This window comes from Chiloscyllium punctatum, chromosome 4, assembly GCF_047496795.1.
Source record: "Chiloscyllium punctatum isolate Juve2018m chromosome 4, sChiPun1.3, whole genome shotgun sequence".
Taxonomy (NCBI): Eukaryota; Metazoa; Chordata; class Chondrichthyes; order Orectolobiformes; family Hemiscylliidae; genus Chiloscyllium; species Chiloscyllium punctatum.
This window is the reverse complement of record NC_092742.1, coordinates 12973010-12985341: the sequence shown is the minus strand read 5'-3', so window position 1 is coordinate 12985341 and position 12332 is coordinate 12973010. Positions and strand designations below refer to the sequence as shown.

General features: G+C 42.6%; 1 protein-coding gene across 5 annotated transcripts in view; it reads right to left on the bottom strand.

Annotated features, from left to right (window-relative positions):
- Positions 1-1140: 1140 nt before the first annotated feature.
- Positions 1141-12332, bottom strand: part of efcab11 (EF-hand calcium binding domain 11) — a 102770-nt gene continuing 91578 nt past the window's right edge. For 3 of the 5 annotated variants that reach the window (XM_072568093.1, XM_072568091.1, XM_072568095.1), the window contains one exon: positions 1141-3199. In XM_072568093.1, the coding sequence (XP_072424194.1) occupies positions 3124-3199 (76 nt within the window). In that variant the 3' untranslated portion in view covers positions 1141-3123. Of the gene's footprint in view, positions 3200-7038; positions 7381-12332 lie in introns of those variants that run through there. The other 2 variants (XM_072568094.1, XM_072568092.1) reach the window with 1 other exon arrangement.

Below are 12332 nucleotides of genomic sequence, written 5' to 3'. Positions count from 1 at the left end.
TTGAGGTGCACTCCTTTTCCTGGTGAGATACGCTCAGTACTTACCCAGTTTGTCACCATGCTCATATAACCTTTGTTCTGTGAAAGTAAGCTCCTTCTTTGCTGTCTGTGTCAGCATGGAGTTCTATGCAGACCGCAGCGCCGTAATCCTCTTCAGCTTGGCCGAGGGCCAGTCAAAGTAAGTCTTCTCGGCTGCCTTCAACCGTGCTTCAAGGAGACGGTGCTGTTTGCCCTTCTGCCGGTTCCTACTGGCAGAGTAGGAGATAACTAACCTCTGGTGTAGGCTTTGGCAGTTTACCAAAGGACGGACGGGCTACTAACCGAGCCTGAATTAATGTCTAGGGACGGCTGAAATTCCTTAGAGAAGTACTCCACAAACTTATCATCCTTAAGGATAAAGGGATCCATTCGTCAGTGCTTTGGGCCCACTCTAGCCCCTTAATCTTAACCAACAGATACACTGGAGTGTAATCGGAGATGATAATATTACCAATCGTACAAGATGCCACCAGGTCCAGGGTTGCCACGGGGGTTCGACAAAAATCAATCCTGGTGTGACATCTGTGTTGATTGGAAAAAAAACCATAAAATCCCTGCCTGTAGGGTGGAGAACATACAGCATCTTTAACATTGTAAAATACTTCACTGTGCTCCGCAGGCATGATATCAAACAAAACCTGATACCTGGACCACATGACAAAACATTAGAATGTCCAAATGTTTGACGACTGAGGGTTGAAGGAGTACCTTAAAGGAGGAACGTCTGTTGAAAAGGCAGTGAGGATTGGGAAGAAAATTCCAGATCTTTGGAGCAAGACAGCTGGGCATCAATTATATCCATTAATTTTGAGGAATGACCCCAACAGAGGCACGTTCAGGATTGGGAGAGGGAGATATCATCAAATCAAGCAGTGATAGGACATAAGACATAGAAGCAGAAGTAGGGTATTCGCCCATCGAGTCTGCTCCACTGTTCAATGAGGTCATGGCTGATGTGATTATCCTAAACTCCAATTTCCTGCCCTTTCCCTTACTGATTGCAAACCTATCTATTGCAGCCCGTTTTTACTGCCAATTTAAAACCCTGTTTATTTCTCCTAAGTTAAAAACCACACAACACCAGGTTATAGTCGAACAGGTTTATTTGGAGGCACTAGCTTTTGGAGCACTGCTCCTTCATCAGGTGGTTGTGGAATATAAGGTTGCAAGACACAGAATTTATAGCAAAACTTTACAGTGTGATGTAACTGAAGTTATACATTGAAAAAGACCTGGATTAGTTGTCTTGATTTTATTTCAAATATTGAGTGGGAGAATTGGAACTCTTAAAATAAAACCTAAATAAATTTGGAGAAAATCACTAACAATGAGTTATTAACTTGAAATTCGGTAAAATTCGAGCAAATGAATAGGGGACTTAAAATTCCAAGCACAGGTTAACAAAACGACACCTCAGATTTGGTAAACAGCTAATGATCATTGTTTCAATGAGGCTCATCATTAAACTCACACTTAATCCCTAGTTGATCTTAAAATTTACTTTTTAAAAATTCAAAGCCAAAAATGGGGAAATCATACTTCCGTTGTACAGAGTTAGACTCTACCCGGAGATACAGCCTTCTGTCCAAGACACTGCATCTTGTGGGGGTATAGGACTGAGGAGCAGGAGAAGGCTATTGAGCCTTTTAAACCTGTTCCACCGTTCAATAAGGTCATGATTGAGATCTAGTTGCAGTCTGAACTCCACTTTCCTGTATGACCACCCCATAACCCTTGACTATCAAATATCTATCCAACTCCGTATTGAATAAGTTTGAAGTTCCATTCTCCACCGCTCTTTGGAAATGAGAATCCAACAGTTGAATGACCCTTTCAGAGAGAAGAAATATCTCTTCAGAAGGGATACACTGACCTTTCTGGGGTCACAGTGCTAAATTAGATCTAAGAGCATTAAATTCTAAGGAATGTTTGCATAGATGAGCTTTGTATTCCTTTGGGTCCTGAAGATTAATAAGAGATCTAATATTAGCGTTAACATATCAATGGCAAAGTAAACTGGCAAATATTTATCACTGAAGGAACATCGCTAAAACTTGTTTTGTCACTTTGATCTTGTTATCAATATCTTTGCTGTTTACGGGACCTTGGTAATTTTTAAATTGTTCATGGGGTACAGTTGGTGCGAGCAAGACTACAAATTATTGCCAATTGTGATTGCCCTGAGGTGGCAGGTTATTTTCTTAAACCAGTGCAGTCCATGTGATATAGGCTCTCAATAATGCTTGTTAGAGAGGGAGTTCCAGGATTTTGACCTAGTGTCAGTGAGGGAGTGGTGATACTGTTTCAAATCAGAATATGGGAAACTTGGAAGAAACAAGGAGTTAGGCCTGGAATGCACTGACTGGAAATGTAGTGGAGGCAGGTTCAATCGATGCGTTCAAGAGGGCATTAGATTTTTTTTTAATAGAAACAACATGAAAGGGTATTGGGAAAATGTGGGAGGCACGGGGTCATAATGCTCATTTGGAGAGTTGGTGCAGAGCCAGTGGGCTAAATGGCCCTCTTCTCCATCATAACGCTTTTGTGACTTGCAGTTGGTGGTGCACCTGTGTATCTGCTATCCCTGTCCTTCTCGGAGACAGAGGCTACAAGTTTGGAAGGTGCTGTCAAAGGAGTCTTGATGAGTTAGTGCAGTGCATCGTGTGGATGTAGATACTGCTGTGGGTTAGTATTGAAGGAAGTGAAGTTTTAAGTAATGTCTCTATATCACAAAGGTTAATACACTTCAATAGTTGTACGTTGGCTTGAGACAATCTCAGGTTATAAAAGGCACTACATAAATGCAAGATCCACCTTGTTACTTGATTTTAGTTAGAAATCAAGAAATAATAGAATTAAAAAACTGTGCATAGAAATAAGCTTAAACCATAGTTGAAATAAAAGAAAATTAGACACCTCCAAACTCTACATTCCCATCGGCTCCTGCAAACTGTAGTCAATGATGGTTTGCCCTAATATTAAAGAAGTAACAAAGATAAGGAGGCCTCTCCTATCCATACCCTCCATTCAAGGCAGAACGATGATCTCAGTTGTAGCTGTTACTCTTGGTTAATGCTTTCCCGTGTTAATGAGATTCTTCACTCAGTTTTCCAAGTGAGGTGACAGTGAGGTGTGTCAACTCTTGTCCTCTGATCATTCGGCTGATGATAAATGCAACATATTTATTGACAGTGGAGTTAATAAGTACAAATATAGCATAATCACTGGCATTACTTTGTGACAGCTGTCGACTCTTCTCAGCTCCCCATAGGCAGAACTCAAGCAACAACTAAAGGAGGGTTGGGGTGGAATTTAGCATGGTCCAATTAAAGTTGTACAAGCTTATTAACCTCTAAGAGATGATCTGAATCTATGTAATATTGCTGTACGCTGCTAGTGCCAAAGTTCAGGAATGATTGCCCCCAGTCCTGGAACTGTTTCCTGCATGCACAAGAATATTTCAGGCCCATTCCAACTACACAGGGTCATTGATGGAAATTATTTTAATTACATTATCTGTGGATCTGGGCAGATTTTAATACAGCAAATGCATTGATTATTTTATTAAGCATCTGAGGCTGTAATGAAATGTAACACATGTCCTTAGATTAGGCGACAGCTGTCACACTGAATTTTAGAAATAATGAAGTCAAAGTAATTCACATTGATTCATTGCACACATGCAGATTTCTCAGCTTGCTCATGGGCCAGTGTTTTCTGTGGAGTCCTGCCTATGACAGTATCACTGTAGATGTTAAAATATCATTCAATTACTAATTAAGCAAATCTGAAATTTGCACCAGCAAATATAAAAACCAATTGAATATTACTTGCTGTAAGTACACTGCAGGTACAATTTCAAGCAACTCTCCCAGTATGAATCACCATCTCTCCAGAGTACTGTTACAATAATATGATAATTAATACCTGGATTTATATACTTCTAAGTCTATAACGTGTAGTACTAACATCACCATGTATAGCAGATTAAGCTTTAACATGCAGCTGAACCTCTTTATAGTAGTTCTGTGTTTAACTTGAATGAACTGTCATTCGCAAAAGATTGTTCTCAATGAATTTCATTTTGAGCATTTACCTGAAAAGCATCAACTTGCATTTACATGGTGTCTTCCGCCAGGTTACCATTCGAAGGTTCTTTGCAGGAACTTTATCAGAGAAAATGTGACTCCAAGCCAACATAATCAAATCCTGGGATAGGTAGCCAAAAGCTGGTCAACGGTGCGATATTCAGACTCTGTTACAAACACTCATCTTGATATGACTACCAATCTTCTGTTCTTTGAAACTGATTTCATTCACTATGGACCAAATACTGCCTCACACAGAACATAAACAGCACTCTGCTGGAAACTTTCATTGGATTTAAAGCTCAGGAACAGGCTGTTCAGCTCAACCAGTCTCTGTACATGAGCCATCTCACTCCCCTCTGCTTACTCTTCTATTTTTTTCTCCCCTATGTTTATTTAGATTGCTGTTAAATATATCAATAATGGTCACTCCAACACTCCACATGGTACTGAACACAATATTCTCAGCACTCTCTAGATAGAACAGTTTCTCCCAACTTCCTGCTTTGATCGAGTCATGACTATCTTACACATGAAGCTCCAGCTCTGGCTCCCCCATAAGATGAAACATCTCCTACATTTTGCTTTTACTATCTCTCAGCTCAAATAATGTTGTAAATTACTTTTGCACTTCACACAGGCTACACAAAATGGTAAGGTCCCAGGGAGTGTTGCTGGACAGAGAGCTTGGAGTGCAGGTTCATAGTTCCTTGAAAGTGGAGTCTCAGGTAGATAGGATAGTGAGGAAGGCATTTGGTATGGTTGCCTTTATTGGTCAGTGTATTGAGTATAGGAGTTGGGAGGAAATATTGCAGCTGTATAGGACATTGGTTAGGCCACTATCAGAATACTGTGTGCACTTCCAGTCTCTCTGCTGTTGTGAAATTTGAAAGTGGTCAGAAAAGATTTAAAAGTATGTTGCCAGGGTTGGAGGGTTTAACTAAAGGGAGAGGCTGGGGCATATGTAAGACAAAGTGCAAAACGTGGACATGAGATAGCTTTGGCAAATGGAGTTAAAGAAATCCAAAGAGATTCTATAAGTAAGGGCAAAAGAGTAACTCGGGCACCCTTCTGTGTTGAACACGGGAGTGGATGAGATACTAAACAAATATATTGTTAGTATTTACTGTGGATAAGGACATGGAAACTAGGAACTTGGGGAAATAAACAGTGATGTCTTGATAAGAGGAGGTACTGGAGTCCGAAAACACGTATAAATAAATAAATCCCTGGGACTTGATCAGGTATTTCCCAGAACATTGTAGGAAGCTAGGGAAGAGATTCCTGATGAAGGGCTTTTGCCCAAAACGTCGATTTTCTTGCTCCTCGGATGCTGCCTGACCTGCTGTGCTTTTCCAGCACCACTCTAATCTAAAGAGATTGCTGGGCCTTTTGCTGAGATATTTGTATCATTGACAGCTACAGGTACTGGAAGACTGGAGGTCGGCTAATATGGTACGATTATTTAAGAAAGGCTGTAAGGAAGAGCCAAGGACGTATAGACTGGTGAGTCTAATGTCGGTGGTGGGTAACTTGCTGGAGGAATTCTGAGGGACAGGATTTACGTGCATTGATCAGGGATAGTCAACATGGTTTTGTGCATGGGAAATCGTGTCTCACTAGTTGATTGAGTTTCTTGAAGAGGTGGCAAAGAAGATTGGTGAAAGGACAGCGATAGACATTGTCTATATGGACTTCAGTAAAGCTGACAACAAGGTTCCGACGGTACACTGGTTGGTAAGATTAGAACACATGAGATCCAAGGGCAGCTAGCCAATTGGATATAAAATTGGCTTGAAGGTAGGAGACAGAGGGTGGTGGTAGAGGACTGGAGGCCTGTGACCAGCGTTTCATGATGTATATAAATGATTTTGATGCGAATCTAGGAGGTATGGTTAGTAAGTTTGCAGATGACACCAGTATAGGTTGTATAGTGGACAGTGAAGAAGGTTACCTCAGAGTACAATGAGACCTTGATCAGATGGGCCAATGGGTTGAGGAGTGGCAGATGGGAGTTTAATGTTGATAAATGTGAAGTGTTGCATTTTGGTAAGGCAAGCCAGGACAGGACTTATATACTTAATGGTAGGGCTCTGGGGAGTGTTGCCCAACCTGAATGTGCAGGTGCATAGTTCTTTTAGATTTGCAGGCCGGCAGGAGAGTGGAGAAGGCATTTGGCATGCTAGCCTTCGTTGATTAGAACATTGAGTGTAGAAGTTGGGATGTTGTGCTGCGGCTGTACAGGACATTGGTAAGGCCACTTTTAGAATATTGTGTACAATTCTGGTCATCCATCTATAGGAAAGATTTTGCTAAACTTAAGAGTCAACTGAAAAAATTTTCAAGGATGTTGCCAGGACTGGAGGGTTTGAGTACTAGGGGGAGGCCAAACAGGGTAAGGCTTTTTTCCCTGGAGCGTCGGAGGCTGAGGGGGTCCTTATAGAGGTTTATAAAATCATGTGGGGCATGGATAGGATGAATAGCCAACAACTTTTTCCGAGAGTGGGGGAGTCCAAAACCAGACAGCATGAGTTTAAGGTGAGAGGGGAAAGATTTAAAAAGGCCTTGATGTAATTTTTTTCATGCAGACAGTGATGCGTGCATGGAACAAACTGCCAAAAGAACAGGCACAATTACAACATTTAAAAGACATTTTGATGGGTAATGAATAGGAAGGGTTTGGAGGGATATGGGCCAAATTATGGCAAATGGTACTAGGTCAGAATGGGATGTCTGGTCGGTGTGGGCAAGTTGGACCAAAGGGTCTGTTTCTGTGCTGTATGCCCACGAATGACAGAGCAGACCCAGGAGGCTGAATGACCAGATGCTACTCCCTATTTCTATGTTTTCAGGAGACTGCAGATGGTGTGAGAACTAAACCATTCACTTTGAATCTGCCACTAGAACCAAGGTATGGTGCAGAACATACAAGACAACAAGTTTATTGCATTCATTGTAACAAAGCTACATGTTCCTGGAAGTACACAAATACCACATTGAATATTGAATCACTGCTGTAGTTGGAGGGAGAACATGAAATATATAAACTGCATTTGGGTGACATTTCTGATTGAGCAATGGCTTTGTCTCCCAGATCACTCCCCATTCATGAGGGAGCAGTGTCGTTGCTCTTGGGGCTGAAAGATCTGCAACATCCTTCCTCACTCCAGGCTTCATTAGATTGTTATTCATGGCGCATGACAATCTCAAAGTCCTTGAAGCTGACGTGGCCATCCAAATCTCGATCCACTTCCCTGCAGGAAGACAGATGAAGTCTTAAAATGACACTGACGAGAAAGAAAGAAGATACATTCATACAGTGCCTTTCAATCTTGCTGGCAGTACAGGGGGTGCAGAGGAGGTTCACTCGGTTGATTCCGGAGTTGAGGGGGTTGGCTTATGAGGAGAGACTGAGTAAACTGGGATTATATTCATTCGAATTCAAAAGAATAAGGGGGAATCTTATAGAAACATATAAAATTATGAAGGGAATAGATAAGATTAAAGTAGAGAGGATGTTTCCACTGGCGGGTGAAACTAGGACAAGAGGGCAGAGCCTCAAAATTAGGGAGAGCAGGTTTAGGACTGAATTGAGAAGGAACTTCTTCACCCAGAGGGTTGTGAATTTGTGGAATTCCCTGCCCACTGAAGTAGTTGATTCTACTTCAGTAAATGCTTTTAAAGCTCAAATAGATTTTTTTTTGAATAATGAAGGAATTAATGGATATTATGAGAGGGAGGGTAAGTGGAACTGAGGCCAAGAAAAGATCAGCCATGATCTTACTGAATGGAGGAGAAGGCTCAAAGGGCCAGATGGCCTACTCCTGCTCCTTGTTGTTATGTTCAGAAGTCCCAATTGCATCTCTCTGAGTATCGAGGTGACTGAACGATCTCAGATTTTACAGGAGCGTCCATACCAGAGGCATTAGCCTGCATCCTGGATTGTTTGCTGCCAGAAAAGGGTTTGGAGGGATATGGGCCGGGTGCTGGCAGGTGGGACTAGATTGGGTTGGGATATCTGGTCGGCATGGACAGGTTGGACCGAAGGATCTGTTTCCGTGCTGTACATCTCTATGACTCTAAGACTCTACAACTGCATTTGTCGCCTATTCTTCCTCTTTCTATGTTGGTTGAACACAACCTCTCACTCTCAGTAGCAACACCAATTCCCTCACTCCCACCCGAGAGAGTGAGCTTTCCCAGTGTTACTCTTAGTCGGATAGTTTTGGGTTCAAATTGCACTCCACAGAATTTCCTGTCAAAATCCTCTCTGGCTCTTTCCTCTGTCTCCGGATGCTCCTCTTTGACCATACCTTTGTTCATTTGTCTCACGTGGCTCAATGTTACCAAACGTTTTTCGATATTGCAAATGTGACACTTATGGGATTTTTCCCTGCACAACAGGCACGATACAAATGTAATCTTTTTTGTTGTTCATTGATTTCAATAAGACTGCCGCTAAGTTCAACAAGAAGGCTTCATATTCCAGGGCATTCACCCCCATCATTGTTCGGAAAAAACATCAGCCCCGGTAGCAAGAACACATCGGGTCATATTCAAGTCCCTCAAGTGGACAGGTCATCCAGACCACCCTCTGCATCTTCTCGAGGATACAATTCACAAAACAGTTTTGGCCGTTCACCTCCCGTTCCTTAGCATTTTTGGGTAGCGGATTAAGACCCTTAATTGCCACTTACTTGGGCATGTAGCAGTGTCAATAAGTCCAAGGGCAGGTGTCCAGTGGGAGCTTTACCAACCCCTTGTATTATGGGGCTCAGGGGAAGCCAGCCCAATGATATATCACTCCAACTCGTGCTCCTGCTGCACACAGACTGGACGGGAGGGGGCGTTATGTCCAGCAATAAACTTTTTATTTCAAAAAAATGCCTCAGCGTCTAAAGTGATTCAGTTACTGTGCTTATAGATCTATGCAAATTGCTCCAATTATCAGCCTACGATTCAATTGTCACTTGCAGGATGTGGTTCTTCACTCGGTTGCTCTGGGTTCTTGAAGCCAGGGACTGACAGATGTGTGAGTAATGTTTGGGTGCAATGGGGAATAAAATGTTCAGAAGGCAGTGAATAGTGGATCTGTTCTCCTTGTTCAGTGCCAATGATCTGGGAATATTTCTAGCCTGGATTTAGTCACATTCACAGACACAGACAAAGTACGCAACAAGCATGAAAGACAGCACTATACTCTTCCAATCTTTCTCAACCTTCTGAACCCTGGACACAACTCACCTGGGAATAGCTGAAAGCCTAAACCATCTTGGCCCAGTTTAAGCGTACTGCTTGTTGTGATCTTTCACAATCACAGGAGATACTGAAGTGTTTTTACATTTCAAAAATATATATCATATATTAGTCATGTCGGCGTCGCTCCGAAAGCTAGTGGCTTCCAATTAACCTGTTGGACTATAACCTGGTGTTGTTGATTTTTAACTATATATAGTCACAAATGCAGTTCGGTTCTGTATAGTAGCATTTCAAGGAAACAAACAAACATCAGAGTTTGACTCTGTCTAAACAAAGCAAAGGCATCTCTTACTTGTATAAGACTCTACTTACATGTATTTGAGACACCAGCAGGGTCCAAAAACTGAACAGACCCCAATTCAGCAGAAGGTTCTCAGACAGTGGTCTTTCTCCACTGCTCCTTGGCACCAGCTGCCCCAGGTTTAGTCCTGGACCTAGCATTGTGCCAGTCTGCAACATTTGTCAAGGTCAACGCCTTGTTCTGTGAAGACTAACAGGTTTCAGGCTGACCAAAGAGCATCTTTTACCAGGCAGTAAAATGGAAGAATAGAGCAGAGGCTTGGACTGACACACTGAGTGCAGTTCTAAGAGTGTCACCAACACTGTCAGAGGTGCTGGTTTCAGTTGAAAAGTTAAGTTGATCAACCCTCCCAGGTGGATCCAAAAGATCCCGAGGGACCATTTTGAAGAGATCTTCTCAGCACTGGGGTCAATATTTATCTCTCAACCACTGTCACTAAAAATAAGAGGCAAATTAGTCATTGACTTCTGGCTGTTTGTGAGATTTTGCTGTGTGGTAATTGGCTGCTGTTCTTCCACACATTGCAACAGGGATGACACTTTACAAATTGTCTAAAAGCACTTAAAGACATTTTGAGCTTCAGAAAGTTGCTGTAGATGCAGAAGCTGTTTCCTTTAACATTGTTATGAATCAGAGAGTAGGTTGGGGCAGGCATGGTAGGGAAAATGAAAATGGGCAACACAAATCATGTAAGGCAAATACAAATTGGGCACCATACAGCAGGATCCTGTCATGGTGAAACTGCATATGCAGACAACATGGGCTTACATTCAACAAGGTTGATTATACCACTACGTAGGGATAAATTAGGAGTTAATAAAAGAATTTTCTTCTGGCACACACCTATTAAATTCCCATAGCATTGAATGTCTTTCTGTGTGTTTGGGGAACAACTGGCAGTACAATGAGCCAAAACAATCCGATACTGATTGGTATTTAATGGAGCTTTCCCTCATCAAGCAGGCTCCCAGACAGCAAGCTTGCTATTCTGGTGATTTCAGAGCAAATCTGCAGGATCATTTTGCAGTGTGTCTCTTGCTATGAAACTGCTCCATTCATTTTTAGAAGCATTAGAGTTCTTTGCACCTTTCTGGTAAGTTTGGCTCCCTGGCAGTAGCCAGAGGGGGAGGGGGTTTGAATTTGGAGCACAGGCAAGTCATAAGAAATATCCTTCCCTCTTCTCACTCTTTAGGACATGCCTATTCTCTACTTATTTGACTAAGCCTTTGGTCACTCGTCCTAATATATCCTTGCGTGGCTCAAGTGTCAAATTTTGTTTGGACGTCACTCCTGTGAAACACATTGGGATGTTAAAGGTGCTATAAAAATTGACTTGTTTTTCATTCTCTCATGGGATGTGAGCACAGCTGGCTATCCATGTTTACCTTTGAGAAGGTGGTGATGAGCTGCCTTCTTGAACTGACGCAGTCCATATGCTGCAGGTAGATCCACAATACCATTAGAAAGGGAGTTCCAGGATATTGAGCCAGTCTATGATCATGGTAGGAGGGATAGTATCGATACTTTTAACTAATTTGTTCAGACTTTAGATTAGATTAGATTCCTTACAGTGTGGAAACAGGCCCTTCGGCCCAACAAGTCCACACCGACTTGCCGAAGTGCAACCCACCCAGACCCATTCCCCTACATTTACCCCTTCACCTAACACTACGGGCAATTTAGCATGGCCAATTCACCTAACCTGCACATATTTGGACTGTGGGAGGAAACCGGAGCACCCAGATGAAACCCACACAGACACGGGGAGAATGTGCAAACTCCACACGGTCAGTCACCTGAGGCGGGAAGTGAACCTGGGTCTCTGGCGCAGTGAGGCAGCAGTGCTAACCACTGTGCCACCGTGCCGCCCACTTGTTATGACACAACTCTGGAGCAGGTGAGACTGGAACCTGAGCCTGCCAGCCCAGAATAAGGACACAACACCATGCTACAAGAGCCCAAGACAGATTTTGTATAGGGGCAAGCAACCAGCTGCTGCCAGCCTTCTCTCTGTGCATGTTAGCATGTCCCATTATAACTGCATCCCCTCACACGCCTGCCAGGCGAAAGGCAACAACTCTAATTAGCGGGAGGATGGAGTGACTATTTTGAAGTTTTTAATAGCTGGGAGGGATGGTGGCAATGGTCATGTCACTGGATAAGTAATCCAGTGATCCAAACTATTGGTTTGGGAACGCGGGAATCCCACCACAGCAGCTGTGGAATTTGGATTCAGTGGATAAACAAATCTGGAAAATAAAGCTAGTCTCAGACATGGGGTCTTGAAACTATAATTAATTATAGTAAAAGCCCATCTGGTTCACGAATGTCCTTAAGGGAAGGAAATCAGCCGTTCCTAACTGGCCCACATGTGATTCCAGACCCACAGCAACATGGCTGACTCTTGACTGTCCACTGAAGTGATGAAGACTCAGTTCAAAGAAAACTGGTAAATGGTCAACCAATGCTGGAGTTGCCACATCTAATAAATAATAAAAAAGTATGAAAAATGCAGTGCTTCTATTTACATGTCTACGTTGGATAATTGTTTGGAGGCACTCACACATAACGTTCTCTCTAAGCTGTGTGACTGCACACAGCTACTCGGACGGTCTGTGTGTGGGCTGGTTTACCTACACATTGTTT